This window comes from Vidua chalybeata, chromosome 2 (genome assembly GCF_026979565.1).
Source record: "Vidua chalybeata isolate OUT-0048 chromosome 2, bVidCha1 merged haplotype, whole genome shotgun sequence".
Lineage (NCBI taxonomy): Eukaryota > Metazoa > Chordata > Aves > Passeriformes > Viduidae > Vidua > Vidua chalybeata.
Window position 1 is genome coordinate 40,872,212 of NC_071531.1, and position 16,914 is coordinate 40,889,125.

General features: G+C 38.1%; 1 protein-coding gene across 3 annotated transcripts in view; it reads left to right on the top strand.

Moving 5' to 3' along the window:
* The window catches only part of ABCC4 (ATP binding cassette subfamily C member 4), a 136,275-nt gene that overhangs the window by 81,026 nt on the left and 38,335 nt on the right, over positions 1 to 16,914 (top strand). For all 3 annotated transcript variants that reach the window (XM_053936292.1, XM_053936293.1, XM_053936294.1), the window contains 2 exons: positions 13,535 to 13,685; positions 14,330 to 14,449. In XM_053936292.1, coding sequence (XP_053792267.1) covers positions 13,535 to 13,685; positions 14,330 to 14,449 — 271 coding nt within the window. The remainder of the gene's footprint in view (positions 1 to 13,534; positions 13,686 to 14,329; positions 14,450 to 16,914) is intronic.

Below are 16,914 nucleotides of genomic sequence, written 5' to 3' on the forward strand. Positions count from 1 at the left end.
ATATAAATGTCCTGCCTTAACCTCTGTGGGAATATAAGGTTCTGTTGATGTGGACTTCACTGGTAGGTGTGAGGTCTGTAGTGTAAAATCGTAGGCTCACAGGATGCTTTGGGTTGGAAAGGACCTCAAAGACCATCTAGTTCCAAACCCCCTGCCAGAGACAGGGACACCATTTACTAGACCAGGTTGCTCAAAGCCTCATCCAACCTGGCTTTGAGTACTTCCAAGGATGGGGCATCCACAGCTTCTCTGGGCAATGTTTAGCTCAATGCAACAATAATAAAACACAATGCACTAATTGGGGAAGAGGTCAGCCAAGAAATAGAATAAAATTTTGAGGGGGTATTAGGAATTAAAATTAAAGAGGGAGTATTAGGAATTAAGAATCCAATATATTTAATAGTGGTTTATGCACATTAGCCCAGGTATTCCTAAGTGGCCAGTATTTTGGGTGCTGTATTTTTGAGAGCTCATCAAAGGCTGAATTATATTCTGACTAAAGATAGCTCTGCAGAGGCTTAACATCTTTAAACTCTGATCTCAGACTGCCAGATGAGTACCCAAACTGATAAACTACTGCTTGGAAATTATGACTGTAAACTGATTGAGTAAGATAGGACGGTGAAATATATTTCATACTTCCTGTTGTTTTGTAAATTATTCTGGTAAATTTTAAAGGTTTTCTCTGTAGTTTCTTGTCCTTGTAATTTTTCAGTGATCTTATTACTTGTTAACAGAGTTGATTTTCTGCTTTAGTTTCAAGTGAATTTGAGTAATTAATGTAATGGCCCCTTCATTTTGATTTCTTACCCTATGTTAGATTGAGAGGAAGGGTAAAAAAATCATGATCTGTTTTGTTTCTGGAGAACACTGTGAACATGTGAACTATCTGCAGCTGCCCTTGAAAAAGGGCAGTGATTTATTGAGGAAAACTGAATTGCAAAACCTTTTTCCTCCCCAAAATCAACAGCTTGACTGAGTTTAAATAACTGACTTTTCATATCCTTTCATCACACACAAAGACCTAATCCTGAGACTACTTGAGCCACCAATGTAGGCTGTGGCTGAGACCACCACTGAATGTGCCATTCCCTTCTCACTACACACAAAACACATTGACTGCAGCTTTATGGAGTGAAAATAGTGAAGAAAAGGAAAATGTGAAGGAGGTGTCCACAGTCATTTCTTAAAAAAAAAAAAAAAAAAAGGAAAAAAAAAAGCTGCTGCATCTGGATATTAGGAACAAAAAGTGCCTCAGACTGGAATAATAGCTTGGGTCACTTGCTTTCGTATGTGCACAAGAGTGGAACTGCCATTCCTTGTTTCAGTACCACTGACCCCTGCATTTTATTGTGTGAGGATGTCAGGGAAAGTGTGTAGAAGGAATTTGAGTTTTAGTTTAACAATGACGTTGTTATTTTGTGCTTTCTGCGAGAGGTGGGATTCCTGAGGAGTTTGTTGTTTTATTTTTTCCAGTTTAGCTGAGTTGTCTGTATGCATGTGTGAGTTTTAAGAGGCATTTTTCTGTGTGTTTGCATGTGTGTATTCAAGATATGATCAGCAGTGTGTTGTAAGAAAATAACCAGTAGTGGGATTTGTGTTAAATGTCAGTATACTCTGTTAGGCCTGGTACATAGTGCAGACCTGTGGCTTGGATACATTGGATACTTTCTATCTTCCCTTCTGCTGAATCACAGTAGTTTTGCTGTGCTGAGATTTAAATGAAAAATAAATAGCTGACTATTGCATAATGAAAGACCAGTTAAAACCCAAAAAAAAGTAATAGGGGTATATATTTTTTCATCGGTAACTTTTGTGCTCTAATTTCAAAAAAGCTTAAAATTATCATTGCAATAAGATCCTAATTTTTGCTGTGGTCATGCAGTATTTGCATGTGCTTTCAGTTTTGGTATTTTTTTTTAAATAAACCCCACTGTCTTGTTAAAAGCAAACAAACAAATAAAAGGGGTGGGAAGAAGTGGAGGAGGTTTGGGTTGCATTTGTGTCTCCAAGACCAACATGCAGAAGCTGTGAGTTTAGCCCAGACACTTGTCTAAATAATGCAACTTTTTATTGACCTTTTCTTCCTCTGTCCTTGAATGTCTTGATTTTTAAATCTCAGTAGCCAATTAGTCTTGTTGATGGTGACCAGCAGTGGGAGATAATCTATGCCAAAGCTATTGCTGTTCTTTATTTTGTACCTGTCATCACATTCCTTTGAATGGAAGGGTGAGTGTCTTGGATCATACAGACTGCATATTTACTGAGATTGGTGTTGTGTGTACAGGATAAAATGTGTAAAGTCTGGAGTCACTGCTAATGTGTGAATCCAGTTTATATATGGACCTCAGTTTTCCAGGGAAGGCTATGTTCTGTTCTCACTATAGTGGCTATGTATCCCCAGCCTAAGCCTTTGTCTCACCACTTTTTTTTAATTTTTTTTTTCTGTTTATGTTCATCTGTAGAATTTTTTATAAGAAGAGGTATGCATGAAATTCTCCATACATTAGTGTCAAGGCAGCAGAGATCATAGCTGTAACAAAACTAATTTGTGTAGGAACATAATGTAACTGCTTTGATATTTTAGGGTGTTTATTTACATGGTATTAATAAAATTTGAAGATGTAACCCTTTATCTAACATGGGAAAGAAGGTAAAATAATACTGAAAATATGGTGTCATTACCTTCTTGTCCTCTTGCTTCCTTTACTGCTTTTCTAATTTTCTTTAACTAATTTCCTTTTAGTTTTTGCACTTCTGCATTTATGTCATAAAAGTAGGTCATAGTTTTGTACTGGGTTCTTCTCATTTTCTCATTGAAATGTAGAATACAGGTGGTTTGAATATAGTGCTCTGAGAAATAAAGCTAGTTTTCAATTAGTGGAATTCTGTCGTCTCTTTTTTTTTTCCTTAGAGCATATGAGCATTGTAAGGTGCAGTCTTTATCCTAATTTCTCTAACATTTGAGCAGATTTATGTTTAATGGTAGTTGTTCTTGCAGTATTTTGATAGCTGGAACCTGTAAATACAAAATGACAGTCAGGTTTAAGTAAGTAATCTCTTCTCCAAATGGGCTTCTCTGTTTTCTTTATCAGATTACTTTCAGTATATGTCCAGATAATAGAAAGCAGGATAGTTGTATGGCAGTCCAGTGATGTTCCCCCTGTTTTGTGTGGTTTGGAAATTTCCTCACTTTGGTTAAGGTGGAATTTGTAAAAGTTCCAGAAAGAGATTCTCTTCATTTGGATCTGTTCATATATGTCGGAAGGTATTTTCTCGTTTGCTTTTCTTTTGTGAAAGAAGGGAAATAAATATTCTCTAAGTGTTTATATATGCAAGTGAACTTGTTTTCTGTAGTTTTCTCCTTTTCTTTTTGCTCTTTCTTTGTGTATATACTACTGCTGTTTTTAGTGCTAGAGTGGGAATTTTTATTACTATTTTATAGGTATTTTCTAAGTATTTTATGGGTTATAGGTTTTTGCAGGTTTATTGGTATTTCCCTGACTTTGTAAGCATTATCACAATCTATCATTTCTGCATCTCAGACTGGTGATTAGTTTTAAGACTTCTGAAAATCATTAACATTTCTAACACTTTAGCTAGAAATATTTTAATTCTGCTGTCAGTCACAGAGTGTAACAATCCTGTTCCAAATGGTGATAAGTACAAATCTTCTAGATTGCCTTTAACTACTGATATACTATAGATAGGACAATGTCTGCTTACAAACAAATTAGGATTTCACTGTTTGGCAAAAGGATTGGAGATTTCACTTTTGATTCAAGAAGGAAGGAGAAACTTGGAGGTAATTTGAATTACTAATCCATGTAGCTGACATGTGTGTGTGTTAAATCATTATGGATATTTATACCCAAAACAAGCATGTGGGACAAGGAATTATCTTTAGCAAAAATAAAGACTTCATCTCACAGAAATGTTCTGCCAGGGTTATGTGTGCATCTGCACAATATAAGAACTTTTTTCTTGCTGAAGCTGATACTATGACTACTTGGTCAACTGTGTAGCTGATTTGAAAAGTCTAGATGAGTTTGTTTGTCAAAAGGTAAAGGAGATTGCAGTGTGGACAGTTCTGTATGACTACAGATGAGAGTTCAGGTGGTAACTGAATGTCATATGTCTTTTTATTGCATCTTTTTATTACATCTACATTGCGGGACATTTTTGTATTGTTTAAAATAAATTGATTCATTTGGATTGTCCTTCTGAAATACAAAAGTCTGTGTATTTAGGCTCTTTCAAGGGCTTAATAATATTTATTCCTGCACAGTGGAAGAATAGGATGCTGAGCTATTTCATTTTCTTTCACAATCACATCCCTAAATAATTTTCTTAATGGTTTTTACAATCAGTCTAATGTTTAAATAAGCAGAGCTCTCTTGCTATGAATGTCACTGGTATGCTAAAATAAAGGGTTTAGATCTTATAAAACTGCTGGTTTTGGTAGTTGATTCAGTTGTCCACCCTTCTGTCAAACTCAACATAACACTTCGAAAAACAATTTTTCAGTTTTCTCACTAATAGTCTGGATTGTGGGATCAGATCAAACTTAACTACCAGTTACTTTCTTAAGTGTGCCTTTGATGCTGGTTTGTGCTAAATAAAGCTTCTGAAAAATCTTCCTGATGGTTTGCTGCATATTTGTAACACATAAAGAATGAGCACACACTTATGACAGTAAATGATGTTTATTCTCTGCCATGGCATTTGCTCGTTACTCACTGGGTTCTGGACATGCACAGAGCAGCTGAACTGGCTGAAACCTGCTGGTGGTGGAGTGAGGCTGGTGCAGGTTAGTTTAAATATGCTGAAAGCATCAGACCACTGCTCAACTTTTTGGAGGTGAGTGATCACTAGATGTCATGTAATACTGAAAAATTATGAGTCAGAAGTTTCTTTTGAATAGGAAAGTAGTAGTTTATAGCCCTATCAAAGTGGCAGAGCTCTGGGGAAGTTAAGAGGAAAAATGCCAGGGACAGGTTAGAAAGCATTTTTTGCATATGTCCTGTGAAAGAGTGTGACCTGAAGGAAACAGAAGGTAGTTTCATTTCTTAGGATAGCTGATGTTGTAGTCTTTAATATTTTTCATAGTTTTCATTTAACTGGGGCAGAGAGACTGTTATGGTGTTTACAGAAAGATGAGTAGTTCTTCATTCCATCTAAAAATAAATACATGAATAGTGTATTTCTAAATAGCAAGAACAACAATAAAATGCTTAAAAGCTTGTAGTTACTGTAAGGCAGAAGAGCTGCGTTACTGAGGAATTGATACTCTCTTTAACAGAAGAGCCCACAGTTTGAATGTAGCACAAAGCTTTTAAAGTTGTTGAAACACCCAGAATTAACGTCTGGTGAAAGTTAGACTTGGCTGAGCAGAAAAGGTTGAAAATGAGGTATTCTTGAGGAGGATGCACAGCTGCTCTGGCATTGTGGCCATGAGGGACAAGAGACCTGAGGCAGGAAAGTACAGGGCTCAAAGACAGGGCTCAAAGACAAAGTTTGCAAAACTGTGACATGTGGGGCGGCAGCAGTGTCTGGTAAGCACAATTTTGCTAAACATTTTAAAGAACTGGAAAAAAAAAAAATAGAAAAAAAGCATAGCATGGGTGAAAAGGTGATAACATCATCATTAGCTCAGAGGAATTCCTCACAGGAAGAGTGGACAGTAGTATTTCAACAAGTAAATTAATGGACTAGACCATAACAACATGAACTAATGCCATCAGTGGTCTGTCTAGGTCAGTGTTTTTTCTCCAGCAGTGGCAATAGGAGATGTTGTTTGTGGAGGGCATGAGCTACTTTCTGTGATCCTTTCCCTGTTTAGTACCCCAGCACTCACAGTTTGTACTGGGGGTGTCAAAAGGCCTAACTTTTCCCAGTCCTGATGCATTTTTTGCATCATTTTTTATTGGCCTGTAAAATCTGCCTCCTGCATAAATAAATATAAATATAAATAAATAAAATAGCCTGAAAACAGTGAGGTTTTTTGGTTTGTGGTGTTTTTTTTTTTTTGTTTGTTTTTTTTTGGTTTTTTTTGGTGTTTTTTTTTTGTTGTTTTTTTTTTTTTTTTTTTTTGTTGTTGTTGTTCTCATTCTACGTATATGTTCTCCATAATTATCACTGGAATAAAATCTGATTTCAAAATGTTTTTTTAAGTGGGATAAAACTGAGACAAATACCAGTGAATCAGCCTCTGCTGGTAAAGTGCTGAACACGTGAATAAAGGACAAAATGGGAAACACACCACTTGTAGCAGTACTAAGGAGTAAAATACCCATTGTTGAATCAAATAGTTTGATTTCATAAGGTTCTTTGCTCAGTGGGGCTGTCTTGGGCTTATATAGCTGGGGAAACATCATGGAAATTACTTCTGAGAGGTAGGAGGGGAGCAAAAATTGTCAAACCATTCTTCATTTTCCTTTAAAAATATCAGTTACTCATCAGCAAGGACTGACAGAGGAGATAGAAAAATGCATTTTTCTGGGAATCTTGAAGCAAGTGCAACAGCCAACAAAGCGACCACACTTGGCAATGGTGGTGGATATTGGAGGCACAGCCCTTCTAAATTAATATGATGGAAAATAGATGCTTTCTGCTACCTGAGGAGTAACTCTGGGAATGTTGGATGATGCCAGACATTTTTCTGTAGTGTTTCAGGCAGGTTCTGGCAAGAGCTGTCAAGAAAGCAAAGCATGTATGTGTGCATGTTCTACACTCATTGATTCCTCAAGCTACCATGCAAAGTTGTGCTCAACATGTGAGGTGTTCCACAGGAAGATAAAAAGTATTTTTCATGGTACAAAGACCACTGTAGTTAATGTGAATAGTTCTTGTGTGTGCACGTTTTGTCCCTTGGGAAAAGAGCAATATAAGAATATAGCCAAGGCCTATTCACAGGAGAAGTGACAAACAGCACTGTTGAACAGCAAAAACGTATTAACTCTATTATAGGGAGATCACAGTAAAGTTATAACTAACTCCTGTGGCTTCAGGAAGAAGACCTCTCAGTTTTCTATAGATCCTCATTGCAAAGTTGTGACTTGCTGCCCAAATCATTGAGAACACTTCTGTGCAGATGTGCTTAAGGGACACAAGGTGCAATAAACGAGGAGCACTTCAGAAAATCAAAGATCCTGTTCAAGATTCTGCTTCTTATAAATAGAAAAATACATTGCCCACAGCCATTTACAGGAATGGCTATTGGCACTGTTATTTTGTGTATGACAGTATTGGTTTCCATGTGCAGTGGGTATGAGCAGGAGCTGCATGCCTAGGAAGAAGCCATAGCTTTGGCTCTGATAAAAGCTTGGTTTTCCATGGAAAACCTGTATTAACTGGAAGTAACTTACTACCGTAGCTGAAGAGCCCTGGAAGAAAACTTCTTACATAGAAACTTTTTACATAGTGAAGATAGTTTATTCTTAGAAAGAAGATAACCTCTATATGTTGTACGAATATACTGTGGAGTTTTAAGGGATGAATATTTCAAGTGTCTGTCAGAATCACCAAGTCCAGAGCTTGATTATGTGTCTGTTTCTAAAGCATCATATCTGGAAATCTCAGACAACATATGGACTGTGCTTTTTGAAGGCTGCTGTTACAGTCAAGTTCTGCATGAGACAGTTAAGCCTCCTGGCCTAGGATGCCCAGAGAGCCTATTTCTATCCCTTCTTGTAGAGTAAGAGATTACTGATGATAGGATGCTGTTTGAATATGAGAGTGGTGGCAGTGCCAACATATTAAAGTAAAAACCCTTTTTATTATAAGGTTACTTGTTAAAGAACAATTGCACACAGTTCGCTGTGACCTCAAACAAATATTAAAGCTTCTCACTTAATGACAAAATGCATGCCAGGTCAAATGAATGAGCCTGTTGGTGGCACAGAGAACATTTGCCCTGAGGAGCTCAGTATGTGCTGGTTCACTTGGAAAAACAGTGATCCAGAAGGACTGCCTGGTAGAGATGAGAACAAGTAGGAGGTGCTATCATTAGGGATGTGATTGGAAATTTTGAATACATTTCTGGCAGATGTATTCAGGCCATTTGCAGTGACATATTGATTTAGTTAGGTAACCTGTTGTCGACTAATTGCAAATAGCAGGATTGAGAGGAGATGAGAGCATCTTGCAGGACATAAGATGAACTTGCTCTTTTTGAAGCTTTTAGAGCTGGCAGTATTTAGTTCTTACTTTCTTCATTCAATTTATCTGAAATTATAATTTTCATTTCTTCTCCAGCTGTGTCTTTTTTTTCCCCTTTCAGTGCATTGGTTGTCATGGTCTTTAAATCCCATATTTTCTCGTGGATGCACATTTTCCTAAAGCTGAATAAACACTGATTGAGAGCTGTCATTCCTGTCAAAGATTGCTGTCCTTGGTTGCTTCAGAAAAGGACATTGTCAGAGATGCCACTTAAATATTGTATGTACCATGTGTTCTCCTGTGCTCACAAATCTTCATTGCATTTTTGGTGAAGACAAATGTGTTCCTGACAGTTTGATGCAAGCAGTAGTATAAACAACCATATATACTTATTTTTAACCTATTCCAAAAGCAAATGCATAAATTTTATTTATAATGTAGTTTGAAGACAAGACTGCTCACCTCAACTCAGCTTCTTTAAGTGAGTAAAATGAAGAAGAATTATTTAGGTGCTAGCTTCTCTTTGGATGTTTCCTGTGGCTTTTTGTAATACAGGGGAAAAATGCAGAAAATCTACACTGTGGTTCTGGGTGGAGCTAGCTTGAGTAAAATGTTTATCACTCTGATCTTCTCATTGCAATGTCATCTTCCCAGGGAAACTTGTCTTCTGGTGTCCCAGTGTAACCAGCCACCTGTGCAGTTTTTCTTTAAGAGAGATGCAGGTCAGTCAGTCTGGACAGTCTGGTTTGAAAAAGTCTGTTTGAAGAAAAACAAAAAAAAGCATTCAGGGATAAAGAAAATGTCAGAACTGGATTAAGGATTGATTGTATATGCAGTTATTTGGCAGAGTCAACAAGGAAATAATTTCCATCAGGGGTAGGGGAGAAGGAGGAGGAAGGGTGATGCCAAGCAAGTATGAACAGAGTGGGGTTTTGTAGTTTCTTGAAATGTCTTTACTTCAGCACAGCCTGACTTGCGAGTGCCTAAAGTTAATGCAGTGAAGGTTCAAACTGAAGTTGAGGACATGTGCCTTTGCTATGATTAAATTAGTATGGCTCTGTGGCAGTTCTGTGGGCTAATATAATCCTTGGGAGTGTATACTGGGGCCCAGGGAGTAGCATTTAGGAATTGGGGCTGAGTAGGTGTACTTGGCTTCTGCTTAAGTATTGGTAAAACCAATCCTGGAATGCTGCAGTTCTTGCATGGGATTTGACTGTAGATTTGGTCATCAAAATTTAGCTTTGATGGGCTTTAGGTGTGTACTTTGCTGTAGTCAGAGGGCATCAAGTAAATACAGTTAGTGGATTGTAGCAAAATATTCAACCATAGGGTCATTAGGTATGCACTTAAAGGTTAGATGAAGTTACCACCATCCCTGGACACATTTAAAAGATGCACAGGTCATGCTTAAGGACATGGTGCAGTGGTGGACTCGGCAGTGCTGCATTAGGGATTGGACTCTATGATCTTAGTGTCTTTTCCAATCTAAACAATTTTACTACTCTATTCATCGCTTCTAAACTGTTAAACGAGGACAGGAGTTTCAGCCACACAATGAGGTTTCCAAGTCTCGAATCCCCTGGGCTACTCTCATTGATTAGAGATCCTACCAGATAAACAACTGCAAGTCCAGAACAGTGTGGTTCCTATGGTAGTAGGTCCTATACCATGTTTTTCTGTTCTGTGGTTGTGGTACAGAAATACCTGTTACTCCTAGATCAAGACCTGTTTGAGATAGAAACTCCAGAATATCACTCTCAGCACCTGTAAGAATAATGGAGAAGTAGGTCATCAGATGGTGAAGGGAAAGTATGTTTCACAAGGGAAGGTGCTGATCAGAGCATTCATTTCCCTAGAGGGTTATAGTTGGGTATGCCTGCTGCAGTAAAAGAGGAGATTTTTAAGGGAAAAAAAGCCACAGTAAATGAAGTGACTGACCAAATCATGAGGGAAATCTCTCAGGACTCTTATAAGCAAGAGGATAACTCCCAACAGAAAAAACATGTGCTTTTCTGTACTCTAGGGATAGACTGTGTGCAGGCTGTGTGTGGGAGATTCATCTTTCTCCAGGGAAATGGAAGCAGGTTTGAGGGTGGACATTGGACACTATGGCTCTATTTGGAAGCGTGGTCTTTTCCTGAAACTGTCTAGGTCTTTTTTGTCTTGGTAGCCAGTGTATCTGTTGTTGTCTTTTGTGCAAAGTGGCCTTGTTTCAAATATTGTGCAGATAGCTATAAAATGTAACTAATCAGCTCCTGTGGTTTTGTTTTGGTTGCTTTTTTTCTTTTTTTTTTCATTTTGACTGTTACTTTCTACACAGTTATTACATTTTGAGTGCTAAAATTAAGAAATACTTTAAAAGGTGCTGGGTTTGTAGACCATATTTCTTTTATGTAGGAAAATCTTGGACTTTTGATGCAACTTTCCATTGTAAGCTGATTCTGCCATGAAAAGTCTAGATACCCAGTCCTGAGTGTTTCTTGCTGTTTGACTCCAGAGAGGAGAGACACCAGACACTCATGTTACCATTACTGTCAGCTTGCTGATTATCTTGGGTCCTGCAACTTGCACACAGTGAAGCTGGTAGAAGTTGGGGCAGTCTCCAGCTGCAAAGGTTGGTTGTCTCTTGTGAAATTCAGAACCTTCGCCTTACCTCACACAGTGACTACATGATTACAGTCTGCAAACGGTTGTGTCTGGCTTTCAGACTACTTCATTAAGAGTTAATTTGTATGCAAGTTTGGTTTTCAAAAAAAAGAACACACATGACTGATCCACCCTATCATAAATTTTTATAATGATAAGGTGGTGCAGGCTCCTCTAAAATTCCTTCCAAAGGCGGTGTCAAATTTTTACTTTAGTCATCCTAACCATCTTTTCCTTCCCTGTATTTCTGCCGTAGCAAGGCTTTGTTTACACGAGTTGGATCTTAATAGTTTTACTGCCACTCCCACCCCCACTGGCACTTTGCAACATATTGTAGATTATAATCACTGAACTTCAGTTTGGCTTCTTTGTTTTTTATTAAGAAGCATTTGTTTCCCTCAGAATTCTTTTCCTTGAAGCCGCTCTCCTCAACATTTGACTTCAGATTTGCGGCTGATGTTATGAAGAGACTATGTACTTCAGAAACAGCTTTTTTGTGACTGTCTAGGAAGTGATGGAGGGAGAAGGCAGCAGATGTATAAAGCAGATTCAGGAGTGAGTTTGGAACAGGAAGGAAAGGAATGGACTTCAGTCTCTGCTGATAAGGATGGAGGTGAGGGAACCTTTAGAAACTCGCCAGCATGTGGATGGCTGGCAGGCTTGGCGGAGATGAGCATTACTGAGAGAAGTGGTGATCTAGACAGGAGAATATTTGTAGGAGGTCAGGAATCTTTATGTCCTTTCTCCTCACCCCATGATAAAAAGGAAATACATTTACAGGGCTCTAAAGAATGTCGGAGAAGTAGAAGGTAGAGAAGGGCTGATGGCAGTGCTGGTGAGGAGCCCAGGGTGCTTTGTTTTGCTTTGAGCTGACACAGCCATGTGCATAATTGATCCAAGTGAAACACTGTGCACTCTCATTGCCACCTTACCTCCTCCTGATGAAATCTAGGTAAAACTTTTGTGATCTGCTGTGTGTATCTAAAAGGTCAAACAACATGATGCTATCAATCAACACCTTATCCTACAGGTGAGCAGTATAGTGGTAATGCAACTTCCCCCAGAGCTCCTTTGCCATGCCTACCTTTTAGCAATTTTCCTTAATAGGGTTATGAGCCCCTAAAATGTGCTGTCAGGATCTATGAGATAGGGGGGCTATAATATTAATAAATCTTCTTTCATGAGCTAAGACCTCTAAGCCTAGAGCTGACTCATGCAGTCATAATATGTAAGGCATGTGGGTTTGCTCTTTGGTCAGGTCAAATTAGGGTAAAGTCAGAGAAGCTTGAAGAGAAAAAAAGGAAATTTAGGGGTAAAGGTTGTGCTTGGTTTTGGCCTCAGTACGCTACCAGAAGTGCAGCAGGAAATGCAGTGTGTCATAGACACTCCCACTGAAAGTGTTTGAAAACCCAGGTAGCTCTCTGGTACCTACCTTGGCTGATGTGTTGCTTATATGAGCACTCAGTTGGAAAAGTTGAAGGGATGGAAGCATTTTTGCTCCAAGACCTACATTTCTGGCACCTAGTGGACACTAATGCAGTTTTGGAATCTAAAAATCAGGCAGCCACAAAATTTAGCTGGAATCCGCTTCTGTGTTGTATGAGATGATGAAGAAGGTGGCTGCTGTACAGTCCATAAAATGAAAAATCTTTGGAAAGTATTGTCATTGCTAAGGAATATGTTAATGAGAATAATACAGGAATTTAATCTTGAGCTATGATTTCAGTTGTCTGGTTTTGGTACTGTATGGGTTTATTTTTGTATGGGTTGGGATTTCCCCCCCCCTCCCCCTTTTTGAGGAGCAAATGGGCACATAGTATACCAGGACTCCGGCCATACATTAATTCATGCACAGCTGGGTTCTGCAAGAAGTTTGTGTGCAGATAATGGTTTTGACTTTGTATTCAAACTGAAAATTTGATTGAAGAGAGGTGAAGGGGTCTGAAGGAAATGGAGGATTTAATTCAGAAAGTTGGGCCAGGGTCCTCTGTCCTAAGAAACAGAGTTTTCCTCATTATATCTAGTTTTTTAAGAGTAAAGTCAGCTTTACCTCACCTATTATGTTACACTCCAGAAAACCTGGTGAAACAAGCCTTTTATGACACTTCTTGCAGTGTGTAACATTTTCTTCTTATTTGTAGCATTTCACAATGCAATCCTTTGAGAAGAGAAAGCCCACTTTCTCCTGTCCTGGGTTTTCTTTCTAAATGGGACAATGTTGTGTTTAGGAAAACATTGCAAGCCTATGTTGAAAGTCTCTCTTCCAAGTGTCAAGTCTTTCAACTCAAGCTGAAAGCCAGTTTTTCACCAGTTTTTTCTTAGCGGAAGTGAAAAAACATGTCCTTGATTCACCAAATAACTAGGGTCCATTAAAGATTAGTTGTCCATTATGTTGATCATTTATTATTTTATTATGGCAGTCACAAAAGAGTCTACCAAGAAAGACACTAATTTTCAGTCAACCAGCTTTGTAAAGGCTTATTTTAAAGAACAAATAATGTGGAAGAAAACCATAAACTGGAAAAATAGTCAATTTAGATATTACTGTAAATTTTCCAAGTTGCTTAAAAATAGATGTTGCTCATATGTTATACAATGCATCTGCTCTTAAATGTGGTACTTATGTTTAAATATTTAAGTGTTTCAATAGTGTTAAATAGTTTTATGCTTGTTCTAAATTAAATTCTTCTGGCAAATAGTTTTTTATTTTGTTTCTATTGTGCTCCAGACTCTCCTACAGATTTGTGGTGTGGTGGCTGTGGCTGTAGCAGTGATTCCTTGGATACTCATCCCCTTAATTCCACTATTTATTCTTTTCATTTTTCTTCGACGATATTTCTTAGACACTTCAAGAGATATTAAACGTCTAGAATCCACAAGTATGTAGTTTGGCGGGACTTAATGTTAGTTTGAACCCTCCTTATTATGTGAAATGCTAGTATTTTATAGACAGTCCATCAAAGATTTTTTTTTTCTTTTGCTATGCAAATAACTTCCTTGTTGCCTCGGTTCTCAACTAGTCAATTACATGCTTAACTCCTGTTTTGCATAATGATAAACCTTGGGTATGTCAGTTAACTATCTGTAAATAAAGCTAGTTAAGAATATGCTAAGCTGCTGGTCTTTGGGACCTTGCATGCATATACTAATGGTATTTCTGACCTGATCTGACTCCTGTGCCTGACTTTAGCTTGACTATGATATGAAATATTAATCATTATGAATAACAAACATGGGTGCCTAATGTCATTAATAAAGCCCAAAGAATTTCTGCAGTGACAGCTATGGTTAAAAATGTAAGAGATGTTTGTATAAATTAATCTGCCTGGCTGTCTGACTGATTCTAATTGAATAAGAGGACATTAGTTAAAGATATTGCATATTTATTCTAAAAAGATGCAGTTGAGTAGTTTGTATGTTTAAATATAAAGTGGTAGGATTAAAGATTAGTGTGGTACAAAAAGAATTAAATGTTGTCCTTTATCTATTGTTAAGTCAACTCAACTCTCATTTCCCTTTGTAGCTCGAAGTCCAGTGTTCTCCCACTTGTCATCATCCCTCCAGGGGCTTTGGACTATTCGGGCTTTGAAAGCAGAGGAAAGATTTCAAAAATTATTTGATGCACACCAAGACCTCCACTCAGGTTTGTGATGAATTGATGTGAAAAATCAAATACTTCGCACTGTAGGAGGAGAATATCTTATGCCCTCAGCAACATGGATATAATGTGCATTAAAATCAGTAGGAGCTGTGCATTTGTCTCTTTAGGGTAAAATTCCTGTATTAGGACAAAAACATTATCTGTCTAGATTTAGAGAGTTTACTCTGGGCCGTAATACAATTTAGAATACCCATGCATATGTTTTAACAATGTATAAGATAAACATTTGAAAGTATGCCTGATAAGAATAGTTAAATAATAATTTTTAACATTTTACTGGTTTCCATCTTTAAGAAAAGGAAAAGTGGGGAAGAGGGCAGAGAGAGATGTGGAGGGAACAAGCAACATTATGAAGCATTTGATACTAAGTAGTATGCTAGGAATGGGCAGATATTATTAGTATAAATAATCTTGGAAAAGTTTCATAAATCTAACTTTTTTTTTACTTTGAGCAGCTTTCAAGGCTTAAATCTAAAATATGGAATTAACATGATTGGAAGGTGTGAAATATTTGTGTTCTGCGAGCATAAGTAATATAATTCAGGTTTGCACTGTGATTATTTGACTTCTGTTATTTAAATGTTTTCTATTACAATGTTCTTCAAGATATAGCAGAATGCAAGTTTTCAGTTTTGTGTTTGTTAGGTAAGATTGTGACTTTCCACTGTTGTAAGACATACAAGTATATTCAATTGCTGTTTTGTAATTTATAGATTTACAAGGTTTCAGGTAAGACCAGCTGATCCTTTCTGAAGTACAGTTTATCACAGGTTGTAGCATCATACACACTGACCATGTTGAGCCCAGTGACTTGTGACTGGTGTAGTACATCTTCCAGGGAGGCACCTCTAGCTTTGAATTTCCCATTTCTTAATATTTTACAGTCGCTAGTTATCTGACCAAATCAACCTTACAGTGCTTGATAGCGAGGGAAGATAAAGTTGTGGTTTAGTTTTATATAAAAAGACATAAGTTATTAGGCAATAACTGTGTATAGAAGTTTCACTATACAAAGAGGACCATGACATTTAAGAGAAGTATTGGGCAGATCGTGAACCTGTTTTTGAGGTCAAGCTTCAGTGCTTATAGTCACACTCTTCTGCATACCTACACACTTCATCTTGGTGTTTTTCCCACCCAAGCCTTTGGGATATAGCTGCTGGCTTAAAGTGTGTGTGGATTTTGGTCCTCACAGGGAATATGTGCCTGGACAGCAAATGAGGCCAGCACCATCTGGACTGTACTAATGGGAGCATAGCCAGGGGAAGGAGGGAAGTGATTTTCTCCCTCCACACTTACTAGCCCACACTGGGAGTACTGCATTTAGTTGTGGACCACCAGCTCTGGGAAACATTCTAACAAACTGAAATGAGCTCCATTGGGGGGCCACTAAGGTAGTTAGGGTATTAACAAGAGAGATTTCCTTGTGGGGGAGGTACTGGGCTTGTTCAGTTCACAGAATACAGAGGATTTAATAGCTACCTTCCAGTACCTGCAAGGATGTTGCCATACCATGGTACATAGTGGTAGGAGCAGCGACTTGGGTATAAGTTGTAACAAGAGACATTTAACCTGAATTCAAGGAAAAACTATTTCACTGTGAGCACAGTCAAGCAGAGGCAAGGATTGCCTGGAGATGCAGGCTTCATCTGTGTCAATTTTCAAGACTGGAACTACATAAAGCATGGAGCTATGTGGTCTGACCTCTGACCTGACTGCTTGAGCAGGAGGCTGAACTAGAGATTTCCTGAAGTTATTTTCACCCTGGATAGTTCTTTGATTGTAAACATGAGCAACCAGTAGCTGATGTAAGAGAATACCTTTCATAGCAGCTCACAAAGTTGGAGTCCTGGGTTTTTAAGTCTCCTAAACAGTTTTAAATTCTTTCCTGCATTGCAGAAGGCTCTCCCAACCAGTGATGGTTTTTGTTCCACTTTTGGCTGAAGTAGTATCTTCCTCTCTGTTTAGGCCTGAGCCTAGGACTCAGGACACTTGCTTTGAACCCCTTTGAGGGATGCCCATGAATGGAGTATTAAATAAATTTTAGATAAAAAATGTCTAAAAGGCATGCTGACATTTGACCAAACCCAAGTTTCCTTCCTGCCAGTGCCCATCTCTGTAAGCAAGCCCATGGGTCATCAGACTACAATGAGTCTTTATTAGTTCCTATGACTGTCAGAGTCCTTTATTTATGCACAGTGACCCCTGTTCCATAGGGAGGTTGCAAAGTGACTCATCTCAAGCTGGCAGTGTAACGTGCCTCCCTGGACAATGAGGATCAATGGAACAAAACTACCATAATCTGGCTATCCCAAGATGATCAGGCTTAAAAAGCATAGTTACCTCCTCTCTATCTTACAGAAGGGAGAAATTTTTTAGTCTGAATTTTTCCCAGCACTTCAGGGCTAGGGAGCACTGAACAGTTGAAACTGCAGTGATCTTTAGCA